Source organism: Poecilia reticulata, linkage group LG1, assembly GCF_000633615.1.
Source record: "Poecilia reticulata strain Guanapo linkage group LG1, Guppy_female_1.0+MT, whole genome shotgun sequence".
Lineage (NCBI taxonomy): Eukaryota > Metazoa > Chordata > Actinopteri > Cyprinodontiformes > Poeciliidae > Poecilia > Poecilia reticulata.
Genome location: NC_024331.1, coordinates 25,333,890 through 25,349,640, shown reverse-complemented (window position 1 = coordinate 25,349,640; position 15,751 = coordinate 25,333,890). Strand labels below are relative to the sequence as shown.

The 15,751-nt window shown below is 39.2% G+C and overlaps 1 protein-coding gene across 3 annotated transcripts in view; it reads right to left on the bottom strand.

Annotated features, from left to right (window-relative positions):
* LOC103467636 (myosin-9-like) overlaps positions 1 to 8,109 on the bottom strand; it is a 34,212-nt gene extending 26,103 nt beyond the window's left edge. Inside the window, exons 1-5 of one of the 3 annotated variants that reach the window (XM_008414202.2) lie at positions 7,938 to 8,109; positions 3,238 to 3,428; positions 1,777 to 1,917; positions 1,543 to 1,699; positions 319 to 346 (exon numbers count right to left, since the gene is read on the bottom strand). In XM_008414202.2, coding sequence (XP_008412424.1) covers positions 319 to 346; positions 1,543 to 1,699; positions 1,777 to 1,917; positions 3,238 to 3,423 — 512 coding nt within the window. In that variant the 5' untranslated portion in view covers positions 3,424 to 3,428; positions 7,938 to 8,109. Of the gene's footprint in view, positions 1 to 318; positions 347 to 1,542; positions 1,700 to 1,776; positions 1,918 to 3,237; positions 3,429 to 7,937 lie in introns of those variants that run through there. The other 2 variants (XM_008414211.2, XM_017307067.1) reach the window with 2 other exon arrangements.
* Between the last annotated feature and the right edge of the window lie 7,642 nt (positions 8,110 to 15,751).

Genomic DNA, 15,751 nt, shown 5'->3' with positions numbered 1-15,751 from the left:
TTTTTAGCTGCTCAGCCTCTCAAAGCCAGTTGGTAGAATCAACAAACAGATTATTTCACTTACAATGTGATAAAAAATGTCTTTTATAAATTAGAAAATCTGCCAGTGGAACAAATACTTTTTCATCATTAGATATTTCTTGCTAAAAAGTTGTTAGCTAGTTTTGTCTTTTTCCCCCTCAAATGTGTCAAGAAATGGACCAAAAATGTTGGGTAAAATTTAGTATTTTTGCAGTGCAACTTATTTTTAAAACTGATTCATGTTTAAATGTAAGTTTTACAAAAATAAAGTAAAATCAGAAGAATCAATGAAACCTACGTGCAAAGGATGGACTGATCCTCTCGATCTGTTAAGAAAAAGAATAATAAGTAAAAAAAATACAAAACTTGGTGCAAAGCCAAGTTAACAAGCAGCAACAGAGTGCAGGATTGTACAAGTCTGCAGCTTCTGCTAAGTGCCAACAAACACACATTGTAGTTTAATAATTACTGCTCATTTAAACAGGAAAACTTCCAGCTGCTCCGTTAACCCCCTGGCAGCGCTGGCTTTAGCTCCCCCCTTCACAAAACCTGCATTTCCATTACAAATGTGTGCAAATCTGTCTACATTCTGCTAATGTTGAAAACGCCACAATTTTGCAATTGTAGAGTTTTCATTAAATAGGAAGTTCAAATAAACATTAATAAGCTTGCTAACATGATAATTCAGTAACAATCTTGGCAGTGACAGATGTGAACAGTTACATCGGTTACATCAGCCACGGCGTCGGCGCTCATGGGGGAAATGTCAGATTCAGGAGCAACAAAGCGCTTATACTTGGAGCGCCGTTTTGGGGAAAGTATAGTCTGTGGATTTAGAGAAGAGTTATGGATTCAACAAGTTCAAATGGCCCACAATTTTATTTATTCATTTAATCAACTGTGCGATGACCAGAGCTGTGATGGAGCCAGACAGTTGTTTGAAAACAACAACTACAAACCACAAAGATGACCACTTCCTGTCATCTTCATGGTTTTCAGCTGCAGTAACACTGGCTCTCTATTTTGATACAGCTGCAAAGCGACGTCATCCGAGCCCAAAACCTTTTTTTTTTAAATTGCCATGTTTCCATTAGCAAATTTATTTCATAATTTCAATTTGCACAATTTTATGGTGAATGGAAATGCAGCTACAGATACAAATGCAGAGGAAACATTACAGTGAACTTACTAACATTTTATGTTTACATTCTAGACTGTAGGCCTGTCACAATACATTTTGCTGAACGATAAATCGTCCCAGTAATTATTGCGATAAACACAGATATTGTTGTTTTGCAACCATTTTCAATGCAGGAAAACATTCTGAAAGATCAATAAACATTTATCACTGAACCTGGAAGGCATTTTAAACATCCAGAGACTTTTGTCATCCAGCTTTTGGTAGAAAGAGATTAAAGAGAAAAACGATAAATTATTGAGCTGGTTTTAATTGATTTACTGTGTTTTCTGAGTGAACCTCTGTGTGTTGAGCATCACTAGTCGTCCTCAGTAAGCCGCTCACCCTGCATCATGCTCCGGTAGGCCGTGTCGGTGATGGCGTAGATGTGCGGCGGCATCTCGTGCCTCTTCTTGCCCTTGTACATGTTGACGATCTCCTCGCTGTAGATGGGCAGGTTCTTGTACGGGTTGATCACCACACAGAAGAGACCCGAGTATGTCTGTGGCAGACAGGAAGTGACGTTTAGAGTGAAACGGGGAGCGTCTGAACGTTCCCCGCAGACCGTTTCCCACTCACGTAGATGAGTCCGGAGTAGTATCTCTCCTTGAGGTTGTGCAGGACGGAGGCCTCGTTCAGGCAGGTGAGCTCCGCCATGTCCTCCACCTTGCTGAACTTGGGCGGATTCATTTTCTGGATGTCGTCCTTGTTCACTTTCACCTGAGATTCGCAGAGATGAGCGTTACCGACTGCTGTGACATTAGGGATGGGAATCGGTCGATTACTTGGATTCGACAAGCTGCTCATCGGTTAAAGTAACGTGTGACGCATTTGCATGACTGCAATATGCACAAGATGGCGTCGTAGAAATAGAGCTCCAAAATTTGTTTACATTTAATAAAAAAAAGACAATGCTACTAGGGCCAGTTGCAACATGTTTAGTCACAATGAAAGGAGGAAATGCCTCCAACATCCTGAACCAGCTGATCAAACAACCTGCAACCGATTTCTACTAAACCTCTGGAGATGATGATGCAAAGAAGGATTCTTCATAAAAATCAAGAATGGACAATTCTGACCATCCTGTTCATTAGACAGTCTTGGGGAAAACGGTGCGTCTTCAGTGAGAGGCTTCTTCAGATTCGCTGTAATACAGACAGCTGCAGGAGATCTTTCCTGCCAACAGCATTTTCTGTCTGCAATAATTCTTTGAAGAATTTGAATTCATACGAGTTACAACAATATTTAATTTCCCTTCGGGATCAATAAGGTATTTTTGAATTTGAATGTGAAATGATTCATCTGTTGCTTAGCAACAGTGGTGACTCTGGGGGGGGGGGGGGGGGGTTATTTTATTAATGTTGGCGTCACACTGCATGAATGATCTCCGTCGTTATCGTTTACAATCATGCTCAATAAATTAGAAATAAGATTTTCAGACAACGTTCATTTATTATGATAAATGAAAAACTGTTGATGTGCAGAAAGCTGCACTTCATGTTAAAATTTGACAGAGGGATTCTCATCGTTTAAAGCTGCAGTACGTAACTTTTATAAAGAATCTGATTTTTACATATTTGTTAAAACTAAGATAATCTGAAAATATTGATCTCCTCCACTTTGTCCCTGAGCTGCTATCGCCTACTGAAGAAACAACGCTCCCGGCCAAAAACAACCAATCAGAGCGAGGAGGCGGGTCTTAGAGCCGTCAGTCAACCTCATGTATTGGCTGCTAAATGTGCCAACAGGGAGAAACAACTTACAGGTAAACAGTTTATCTGAGGTCGTGGGTGGCGATGCCAACTAAACTGAATGCACAGATTGACTGACAGCGCTAAGACCCGCCCCCTGGCTCTGATTGGTTCAGCTCAGTTTTATCCGTCTCTTACCAAACGGTCACAACATGGTGACAGTTTCAACAAATATCTGTAGTAGTTACATACTGCAGGTTTGGGAAAGTTTTAATCCCGTTTGGACCGATCAAGGTGAATATTTTTAACTGAGTTTATTTCTCAGCTCGATGGACTGATGGACCTTCACCTTCTTGCCGGAGTCGGACAGCTCCACCACGCACTCGTCGCCCTTCTCCTCCTTCAGCGACCCGGCCTCATATCCCTGCTTCTCGCTGGGGACCCACACCAGCTTCTTGGAGGCCCAGTCGGCCTGGGCCAGCGGGTCGTTGATGCCGCTCCGGTCCCCGTACAGGAACTTGTCTGCGTCCGTCATGGTGGCTGCAAAACAGGAGGTTAAATGAACAGCTCAGAGGTTAATTTAAGAAAACGCGTCAAGAAATCATTCAGCAAATTTTATATTCAGAATTTTTATTTTACTTCTAGATTTCAATAATTCAATATAGCATTATATTTAATGTTCAGTATGTAGATTCACTTTTTAGACTCGACATCTAGATGCATTTTCACATTTAGGTTTAATAGGCAAATTCAGATTTAACAATTAGATTGAATATTCACATTTGGGTTTATTCAAATTTAATATTAAGATTATTCAAGTTTAGATTAGCTAAAATTGTGTGTAAACATGAGTTTTTTAAAGACGTTTGCATCTTAAATGTTAAAATGTCCTAAATGTGAGAAAAGTAATCCAGATATATAAAAAAGAAAAACATCTCCTGAATATTTTTTACTACTAAATTTCTCGCCCTCAAAACATAATTTCCCAGTTTTGTGTACAACTAAAACGCAGCACAAGTAAAATTTGTTTATTAGCAGCAGCAGGAATGTCGCATGCTGCAACATGAAGACATTTAAAAAACTTTCGGTCTAAAAAGAGAAAATCGCTAAAGGGCCTTCGAGTTACAGCTATAAGAAACCGTTATGACGGCTCTGCAGCGCCTCAGTCTGAATCATCCCAAGATGTGAACTTTGGATAACAGGCTTTTGTTTCTGTGGAACAGCGCCGGCCCAGACACGTCGCTGCTGCAACAGCTGCTCGACATTCTTCTACTGTATCGTTTTGTCTCCTCCGTCATTTATGCCTCTTTATCCTAAACCCACAAAAACAATGAAAACATGAGACCAACTCCCTGAGGATGCCTCATCAGTAAGAGGTCAGCTGCCTGACCTTGTCATTTTATACTTATATGAATTAGTCATTTTAAAGATATTAATGTTTCCAGAGGTCATCTGGGGTCAACCAGCCTTGACCCTTGGTGTGGGTCAATCCACATTTTTTGTTTACAAAAAAAAAAGAAAAAACAAATATGGTTTCAATCAACTGTGCTACATTTGTGCAACAAAAATGTACAATTTTTAAGATTTACAATTTTTAAGGAAAAAAAAAAAAAAAGTTTCCAGAGGTCACCAGAGGTCGACCTGAGTTGAAGTCTGTTATGCCGACCTCCATCACTTTTGGAAACAAGTTTTTGACTCTTTTATAATAAATTAAGCTCTTTTCTTTTTAAATCAGCCGATGTCTCTCTGGCTGATCTGAGTGAATCCCAGACTATATTTCCAGAGGTCAAAGGTCAGCCAGCCAAACCACATTTACCAAAAAAATCTAAATATGGTTTCAATCAACTGTGCTAAATTTGTACAACAATTTTTGGTTGTGTAGCTATCATTTTAAAGATAATGTTTCCATAGGTCAAAGGTCAACCAACCAATCCACATTTACAAAAACAAAATGTTTTATGTTCCTTCGCCTGTTGCAACAAAATCAATTATGTATGATAAATTCAAACAACCTCAATAATTTCCATTGTTTGTTTTTTTTTCACTTTCTACCAAAAACCTGGATGAAAAGTTTCCCGTCTCAACTTCTGTTGTATTTAAAATGTTTTCCAGTTAAATGTTTACTAGAATTTAAAGGTTTATTGATCTTTAGGCGTTTTCGTACTGCAGGGAACAGAACAGAACGGAACGGTTCCGACCGTGTTTGCATTAGAACTTGTGACCGTTTCCACAAGAGCTGTGGTTCCAATCGGGCCGGCCAAGCGGTTCTGCTTAGAACCAGCAGCTGATTGGCCGCTGGTTGTGATGGAGTCAGACGTTGATTTTCCGCTGGCTCTCACTAAACTATATTTTGTAAAGAGTGCTTTTTCAATATGTTTATCATTAGTTTTAATTAGCAATGGATTCGTCTCAATATAGTGCAATAACGGGTCAAATGATGAGGTTTTTTTTTTCCTCTGCTGATGAACGAGTACAGAATGAGCTGGTCGGTCAACGAGGAATGAAAAGGTTTTCCGCCGCATCTCTGAGGAAAAGTCTTCGGCCGCTACATCGAAACCATTGTTTAGTTTCAAAAATAATGACGTCCGGTACCGCTTCGATGGCCCTCAAACACAACAGGTCCGGAACCGCTCCGTTCCTTGCAGTGCGAAAACGGCTGGAATCTGTTCTTCATCATTACTTGAAAACTGTCTCAAATAAAAACGTTATCATTTATCGCAATAACCTATGGGATAATTTATCGTCCAGAAAAAACTTGCAGTGACAAACCTAATACAATTTCAGATTATCTTTTAAAAATGTTCCCCGAGGTCACCAGAGGTCAACCTGCCTCTCCTCATCTACAAAAACAACAAAAAATAATTTAAATTAATTGTGATAACTTTATGCAGCTGAAATGTTAACACAGTGGGGTTGATTGAAGCCAAATGTGTTTGATTTTGTGAAACACGGCGGCCGCTGGTTGACACCTGATGACCTCCAAGGCATCTGGAAACATTTATAAACGTTTGACATGAATTTTGTTTAATTCGAAGACGACTGAGGTGTTTGCAGAATCTGTTAGACTCCTGAAGGAAGTGATGCTTTGAGGGGAGGAATGTTAGTGCAAGTCTGGACAGAGAGAGATATCATGTCCTGATCGCGCCCTGAAGAGAAGGAAAAGATAAAAACAGCGCAGAGATGTTGACAGAAAAAGACGTGAGCTCCATTAAAACGCATTTAGATGAGCTGCTTGTTCTAGAGTCGACGATCAGAGCGATGGAAGACGGATTGTGTGTGTGTGTGTGGGGATAAGAGCGATCTCCTGAGTGTGCGCTTGTTTATCGAGTGAGGGATGAAGGGATAAGCACTCAAGGTGCCACCTGCGTCTCTCCTAAGTGCATTATGCGCTCAGACTCCTGAAGAGGAGCAGCGCTGCCACAGGACAGACGAAATGCTATGCTAGCTGCGGCGGCGGAGGCGGCTGCATATTCTCTGAGTTGCAGTCATGCGTTTGCGGCTTCACTTTCAGAGCCACCCATGGGGCAACTTCTGGAGGAAGTTGCACAAACCGCCTCCGTGCTTCAGTTCAAGCTTCTGCAGTAATTCATCTGCATGCAGCCCAGCTGCACAGCTTAATCTTTTGTGCTCAGCATCATCTTCGCTGTTCTGTCCCTGGCTGCCTGTCAATCCGAGCTTTATCCAGGCTAAGGCACCGAGCACGAGCCCTGCCACCTGCAGCAACTAATCATTGGTTTACTCACCGATTAATCGCTCGTTCTAGCAAATAAATAATTATTCTGCCAATTAATCGAGTATTCTGTCGATTAATCGCGTAAAGAATTGCCACATACTGCTGATTTTTCATTGAATACTTTCTTATATATATTAGAAATGCACTAAAAGATGCAAAACAATTCTTTTTTTTTTTAAATTAGAAAACATTTTATTGCCTAAAATGCAACAATATAGCATTCCTCTCCTCATCCTAGCACAGGATGCATCTACAGCAAAAAAATACGTTGGAACAAATTTGTGAAAAGTTCAGGAAATTCTGCCTGACTTAGTGCAGAGTTTGGCTGTTTTATTGATCATTTTTAGATAAATGAATGCCTGGATTGAAAAAGATGCTGAAGAACCAGGTGGAGTTAAAAAGGCCACTTGAGCTTTGGGTCAAACAAATGTACAAACCTTTTATCTTAAATGCAAAAAGTTTCTATTTCTTTTCTGCAGTTGTGACTTAATTACGACTCAGATTATGTCGTTCTTTTAGCAAACAGCCATTTTTAGTCTGTATACACCTGCAAAGTTGATGGATTCATCACAATTAATCTGATCAACACGATCAGAAAGAATTCTGTAGATTTTCTTTTAGATGTTCTGGTTTTTAGTAGATCAGGACAGGTAGATTCAGGAAGTAGGTCTTATTTTTAACAAAACCAAACAGCTGGTTGTCTGAGCCAAAGCAAAAAGAGGAAGGCTGCCATCATGTCGATCACATCTCTGTTTAAAAGCCTCGCCCAGCTGAGGAAACCTCATATGTGCAACTCTTGACAGGCCGACATGTCGCCTCTTTTGTGTGTGTGCAAACCAAATCTGTAGCCTGGAGCTGCTTAACAGCTGGGTGTGTGTTGCTGCTGCTGCTGCTGCAGAAACAACAAACTACACCTGCCGTAATTACAGGCACTCTGAACAGTTTACATTTGGGTTTGTTCCGTCCTGCTGCTGCTGCTGCTGCTTCTGGTGGCATTTTATTTCCTGCTACAAGCAACGTCTTAACTTCACACACGAGAATCTTTTGCGCTTAATAAAGCATAAATAAGTAAGTTTGTATAGATTAGGAGTAAATTAGTAAAAAGGTGTTCAGTGTTTCCAATCAGATTGACTGGAAACACCTGATCCAGGTGCGAAACTGACCTCTCACCAGCAAAACTAAACCGACTTAAAGCTGCAATTCTTTATTTAAATTGATTCATAGCTTAAAATAACCCCTGCATACTTCATGTAGTTAGGATGAGCTACTTTTTAGTGCATTTTGGAACCAAAACATAAGTAAATAAAAGAGCCGACCTTGTTTTCAGCAGCAGGTAAGCTGTGTGTCCGTGTCGGTCCCGCTCCACTCGGCGGCGTGTCGCTGATTCTCCTCCCCGGGATGAAGTGCAGTCTGTCGGCTCGCCGCTCCGTCCAGCCGCTCGGAGTGGAGGTTCGGACAGGATGGGTGCCGCACAGCTTCTCAGCGGCGCTGTTTTATTTTTCGCAGGTGAGCAAAAGTTCCCGCCCACTTCCCCAGGCGCAGCGCGCTGCTGCGCATGGTGCGTTCAGGAGCGCCTCGTAAAGGACAAAAAGAAAAAACAAAACGGGACTTCTCAAAATCGCTGCTGCAAAAGGTTTAAATCCAAACGCACAATCTGTACGCAATTTCAGAAGAAAGATGGTTCAGATTATGTCGAAAATCTCTTTTCGCGCATTTTGTTTTGTTTTGATGCGTTATGGATCAAATTAATTTCATTTTGGGTCGTTTCCAGATCACGAATGTCGTCAAAGGGCCTGTTGTGTCAGATTATATTTATAAAACTCATTAATAAACTGTTAAAATGTTAATAAATAGCGTTATCTCCATTCAATACGTCTTAAAATTTAATTTAGATAGATAGATAGATAGATAGATAGATAGATAGATAGATAGATAGATAGATAGATAGATAGATAGATAGATAGATAGATAGATAGATAGATAGAATTTGTTTGTTGAAAAAAAACCCTCAGATTTCTCTTATAATCAACTGATTTTTGAAAGGTTTGACACACAGATCTTGAACACACCATTTGCCAAAACATGTTGGTGGCAGCATCATGCTGTGGTGAGACAGCTCTAAATCTACAGCCAGAGTTACGTCAAATCAAAACGTATTCAACTATCAGAATGGCCCAGTCAAAGTTCAGAACAAAATATGTTTGGAAACCTTTAGTAAGTTTTAAAAAATGTTTAAGCAGCTGACAAACCACAAAAACGTGCCACAAAGTTGGTGAACATATCAGCAGCATTAAACCGCAGGATGTTAAAAATGTGAAATAAAGTTATTTGCAGGATTTTACTGCATATTTCAGTCTTTATTTCTGGTATAAAAATAGAAAAATGACGTGAAATAAAGTAAAACAAAGAAGACACCGGAAGCTGAATCATTCATAGCTCAAAGATTCAGTGAATGCCGGTGAACTCATGGCGCGTTTGTGTGTTTCTCGCTGCGTCGGAAAGAAGAGTTTCTCTGTTACCTGAGCGATCTGAGCAGGGGTGTGGCAGATTGCCGTGTCTGATGTGGAAACACGAAATAAAACACAGAGCAGGGCGGAAACACCAACATGTCTGACTGAAAAGCAAACGTTTTCATAGCTGTTTAATGTTTAAAAATCCTCGCTCTGCAGCGGCGGGTCTCAGACGGGAGTTTCAGGGGAACCAAACCTCCCAAACAAGGTAACACATCTACCTGCACCGCGTCTCCCATCCACCAATGAGGTTTCAGCTGAGTTTCCTACCATATATGGTCAGACAGGAGCAGAAAGAAAGAGAAGAAGACTTGAGGAAAGAGAAGTGAGCGTTTCCTCGGTGTTTGGTTTGCTCTGCGTGCCTCGTCATCAGCCCCTGTCATCCTGCGGCTTCACGTGGGTCACACATCAAAGATGAGCTGATGTTAAGAAGAGGCAGCGTGCTGCAACAAGAATGAAGCAGGAAAACAGAAGGAAAAAGCTTCCCTTGATGAAAATGATGCACAAGCGAGAGAGTAATGCTTTTAGCAGCTGTTAAATTTATGTTGAAATCTAAAGTTGCAGCATGTAACTTTCATTTTTATTTGTTAAAATTGTCACATGTGACAGGACATTATTACGCATCCTCTCTGAGCTGCTATTGCCATCTGAAGAAACACTCCGACCAAAAACAACCAATCAGAGCCAGGAGGCGGGCCTTAGCGCTGTCAATCATTTCCTGAACTCACTGCTAAATGTGCTGATGGTGGAGGAACAACTTAGTTACAGAAGAACCATTTATCCGGTGGCTATGCTAACTAGTCTTAGCATTCACGACAGAGTCTGCTGATTGGCAGCGCTAAGACCCGCCTTCAGGCTCTGATTGGTTGTTTCTAGTTAGCATTGGGAGAAGGGAGACGCTCAGTTTTTTTTAACAGATTATCCAACTCATACGATTCTGTTACAACAAAGTGACGGTTTCAACAGACATGTAAAAGTAATGTATTCTTTATAAAAGTTACAGACTGCAGCTTTACGTGGCACATGAACATATTAAAATCAGGTTTAAACAAAGGACACTGCAAAACACTTTATTTATTTATTTATTTGTCACGTTAAACCCAAAACCTTTCCTGTGTTACTGGGATTTAATGTGACAAACCACAGAGTAACGCATAAAACCACAAACCAGTCGATGGGGGCATGAAGTGAGAGGTGCTGTGCATCCTATTTGCAAAAAAGAAAACAGAAAAACAACCATGCATGCAAATGCTCATGCCTCAGGCAGGTTACTGTTCAAACCGTTACTGGTGTGACCTGTGGGAGGATTGCCAGGAGAAACACACACATTCATGGAGTCTGCATGCTCTTCCATGAACGAACACACAAACCCCAGGATAAGATTCAAATCCACACATTTACTCATAAAATCTGTCAATTATTCTGATTTTATTATTATTATTTTTATTATTCAGTGTTTTAGGTTTGGATTTAGATCATATTCATGTATATTTGCTTTGTCAGGTTTTGCCACTCAGTTCCTTCGTTGCTCAACAAGTTTTACCATGTTCAGATCATCAGTATTGCTTAAAAGATCTTATTGCTTCTGTTTTTTCCTTTGTAGTTTCATTCATTTGTGTAGATTTGTTTTCCAGTTGGACAGCAAACATAATGATACAGGGAAAAGCTGACATGGAAGATATTCAGAATGGCCTAGTTAAAGTCCACACCTAAATAGAGTTTAGAATCTGTGAAAGAATTTACCAAAGAAGGGTCAGAAATGTCAGTCTGTCATGATGACTTATTAGGACCATTGTAGATACAGAAAAAGATTCCTCCCAGAAAAATCACAAAATTTAGACATTTTCTAAAAAGAAAAAAAAAAACATGGAAATTTCTGCGATCCAAAAGTCAAGCAAAATTGTCAGAAAAAAAAAAAAAGTTCCAGCTAAATTTGGTAGAAAAAAACCTGGGAAATTTCTGAGTATCGAATGTCAATTTGTGGGAAAAAAAAATTCAAGCTCAATTTAATAAATGTTGTAGAAAAAAAATCCGTGGAAATTTCTGAGTTCCTGAAGAGAATCGCTGCTCCTCTTCAGGAGTCTGAGCGCATAATGCACTTACGAGAGACGCAGGTGGCACCTTGAGTGCTTATCCCTTCATCCCTCACTCGATAAAAAAACCCCTCAAATTTTAAAGTTGATCTCAGAAATTTTCTAAAAAAAAAAAAAATCCTCAAAAGTTTCAAAAGTTGAACATTTTTTTAAACTTAAATTTTCTTTATTGCAAATTTTCAACTTCTGAAACATATTTCTGAGGTTTTTTTGGGGGGGCAAAAATTTACTGGTTGTTGCCATATGTTGTCGTAATACGTGAATGTTTAAACCTTAAAGAAACATACTCAAGGATTTCAAATGTGCTTTAACAAAGTATTTACTCAGGTGAGCTAAATGGAAAAGTCACTCAGCTTTTTGAACTACTGTTGGTAAAACTGTGAACAAATTGTGTCCCCTTTTTTTTTTTCCTTCTCTCACTGTTACAACTATTGTTTGTACTTCAATGTAAAATACGAATATTTTTGCAGGGAAATTTAAAGAGATGAAATCTCTTCGGTTGATTTTCACCGCCTTGGATCAAATATTCAGCCTGTCGAGTCAAACTCACCTCAGTGTGATTTGTTCATAATGCGAGTTCAGCAAAAGGTGAATCGGGTAAGTTCAAATCTGCACGATTTGTTGCGGAGGTTTTCAAATAAAAGCAGAACCGGTCATGTTCTTTACATGTCACCTCATGCAAGGAGCAGCGGCTCATTTATCAGAAGAGCGGAGCAGAAAAGACGCTCCAGGTAGAGAAGCATGACGGTGTTTGGCAGCCGGAGCAGATTATATCCAGATGCATTCATTAAGAAGCCAGATTAGATCTGAAAGCGTGTAATGAAGAAGCAGACAGCTGGATGGATGAAGGTTTAGATTTAAAACACCGTCAGAGAGAAGAAGCTTCACAGAAAGACGGAGAAGTGCTCCCTCTTGTGTCCAAAAGTTAGAATTACAAGAAGTAGACAGAAGTCAGAAATAGATTTTTACTTCAAAATTAAACCACACAAAAGCTTTTTATGAGTTTTTATTTATTTGATTTTTGAGTGTTTTGTTATTTTTCTCAAAAAAAAAAGAAGAAAAAAAAAATCCTGAGGTATTCACAATATAATGGCAATTATTCTGTCTGAAATGAGACTAGAGTGTTAGGGAGGATAAAACAGCCACAAAAAAAAAAAAAGTTAAACAAAAGGGCAGTAAAGCTTTGTCATTTGATAGATCTGTCAAGACAACATATCCACGGTGTGTTTTACATACAGGAGGCCCTTAAACAGAGGGGAGCAGCATCCCAAAACAAACCTGCAAACCAGTGAAGAAGTCATGCAAGAGACAGACAGGATTTTACAGAGACCAAGAAACGAACTTTAGATATTTTAACGAGGGCGTTTACCGCCGACTGCAGGGGAAAAGGGGGCTTCACAAGGCAATCAGTCCACTATCGTAGCAGTCATCAGCTGAAATATCTATTCAAAAAATACAGATGGAGTGGCGTTCAGGACAAACGGGTTAAAAGTCGCCCAGGTTTCAACTGGGAGATGTTAGTAAAGCTAGAGTTGGACTATAAAACGGTTCACCTGGTGAACTGAAAACCATCAAGTTTAATGCACTGCTTTCTGCTGAGACATTATAAATTAAAAAAATGGCTGCAAGTTAGTTTGAAGGTTCAATATAATAATAATAATAATAATCTGCTTTCTGTACACAAAAAGTTAAATGCCAAAAAGAGTCTACTCTCCTCTTCATGTCCTGTTTGCCCTCCATACAAAAAAAAAATCATAACCAAAACAAACACAAAAATGACCAATAAATAAATATAAGTGAGAAAAATACACTGTCGAATCATTTTCTTGTCGTGTCACAGATTTATGATTGATAAAATAACTGCTGCGACGTTAAGAAAATGAGGAAAATATTCTCCTTTATGCAATAAGAAACCCATCACAAGTGCAACATCGGTCACCACAGTCTCTGCATTAAAGAAAAAGAAAAATAATAAAAAAACTCAGGCGATTCGCCAGAAGCTCTCAACTACAGCATCAGACAAAAATAACCAGGGGAAAAAAAACGAGGTGGTGGAGAATAACAGCATGTAATTTATGACCCATACAAGAAATAAATCAATAAAAATTAATTACCAAAGGAAAAAAAATATAATAAGAATAATAAAAATACTAATAGTGGGCAGATTATAGTGGAATGATGAAAAAAGCCATCAATCCACTTCGCCACTTAATAAAAAATATAAAGATGAGTCTGTGTGGGATCAGCCTCTTAATTGTTCAATTTGGTGTCATCATTGCCCTGAATAACAATAATAATGATAATAATAATAATAAAATTGTAATCATATTATTCAGAATAATAAAATCAAAGGACAAAATTAAAAGCTAATCCCTCTGAATAAACACATTTGGTAGACAAACATCACACCGTCTCCGCTGCTCACAGCCAGGGGAAATAAAATATGACACAAAAAGAAACAGGATGACCAGACATTTGTTTTTCTACCGTCTGCTGACGAAGGCTCCAGTTCCTCCTCTTCCTCCTGCTGCTCATCAACAAGTGATGGGTTCAAAGCCAAACAGTAAACCGACAAGAGAACATGGAGGAAAACGACAAAAAAAAAAGGCAAACAAGTGTGACTTTTCCTAAAGTACACAACAATGTTCAAATACAAAACAAACCAAAAAAAAAGAGGAAAAACAAATACATACTGTAAGTGTAAAAATCATAAATAAAGGATAAAGTTTTGTGCATCCCGTCCCAACCGGCCATTGTCTTGAAAACAAAAAACAAAAGAAGAAGAAATCTCAAGCAGAAAAACAAAAACAATGGCAGTTATAGCGGTTACGATAACAAGCAACTGATGTACTTTACAGCACTGATGTGTCCCACCCACCCCAAACGCACCACACTACAAACCCCGGTCTGTCCCCCCCCACCCCCATACAATCCTTAAATATCTGTCAGCTCATTCAAAACGCGTCTCTTGCTCCGCCGCCGTTCATCTGGGACTCTGTATTTACAGGAAGCAAGTCGACATGGTTTGAATGACTGCATAGTGAAAATGATATTTGGTTTACTTACAGATGGACTTAAAGCACGCGCGCGCACACACCCACCCACACACACACACACACACACACACACGCGCACACACACACACACACACACACACACACACACACACACTGTGCCAAGGCAGGTGAACTCCTCGCACCTGGCAGGCTAATATACATAAAGCGTCGCTGTGTGGGATGGGATAGCTTTATACATTTGGTGAACGTAGATTATCAGCTTTATTCTTACTTTCTCGCGCAGTCGCATCACATTTCACGATGGATCGGCCGTCGTCCAATCAGGAGCGGGAAAAGAAAAAACACACAGCAACATCGATGGAGTGTGTGCATGTGTGCGTTTGGAATATACACAAAAAAATAAAAATCAGCAGCGGGAGACTGAATCCACCGACTCTGGACTTGAAGAGTCTCCTACGTCTGAAAACAGCAACAGTCCTGGTTTATAACCAACAGGGGGCAGCAGAGAACCAACAGCAGCTGCGATTCCATTACAAATGTGAGCATAACTTTTTTAGTTTTCTGCTAATGTCAAAAGAAAATTGTAATTGGGGTGTTTCTGTAAAAAGAAAAAAAAAACGTGAATAAAAATCATACGAGGATAAGCATATTCACATAAGACGTTAAAAATCAACACCCTACAACCACTTCCTGTCGTCTTCTTTGTGGTTTTCGCCAGTAGTAACATCTGGATGTTGATCATGCGACTCATGCTGTAATAAAAATTTTTTCATTTCCAATTTTGCAATTGAAATAAATTAATTATAATACAGATAAAAAAAAAAAAGCGGCAAAACTTTTTTTTTTTTTTTTAAATCAGAAAAGTTTTTTTCCCCAAATTGTCACGTTTCCATTAAGCAAATTTATTTTCAATTTGTCAAACTGTAATTATATATTGAATGGAAACGCAGATATCGAAGCTTATACTTGGGAGCGGTTATGTATTTATATGTGCAGCATTTTGGGAAAAATTGTAATCAAACTGCGTTTCCATTCGGAAAAACAATTTCGCAAATGCAGCGTTTTCATTTTAAAAAACTTAATTAAAATCACGTGTTAAAAAAAAAGCTTGTTTACATGGTAAGTCATTTAAAATCACATCGGAGGAAATGGATTCAAATGACAAACTCAAACTGTGTGATGATGCAAAAGAAGAGTTTCCACTTTTTATTATTCTAGCGCAAGAAACTATATGTTTGTAGCTTTTTAGTTAGACTTTGAATTCGGGTCAGTTTCCAGAAGGGATGATTGAAATACAAGCACATTTTTGAAAAATATTTACCGTCATTTGACATTTTTTTAAGAAAGTAAAAAAAACATAATTAAAATTTGAGGCCACGTGTGTCAAACTCGAGGCCCGGGGGCCAAATGCTGCCCGCCCTCTGCGCTCCAAAGGGCCACATAAATATAAACCAAATCAAAGCAGATTTAATCTGTATGCTGCCAAATTACATCAATGTGAATAGATGTT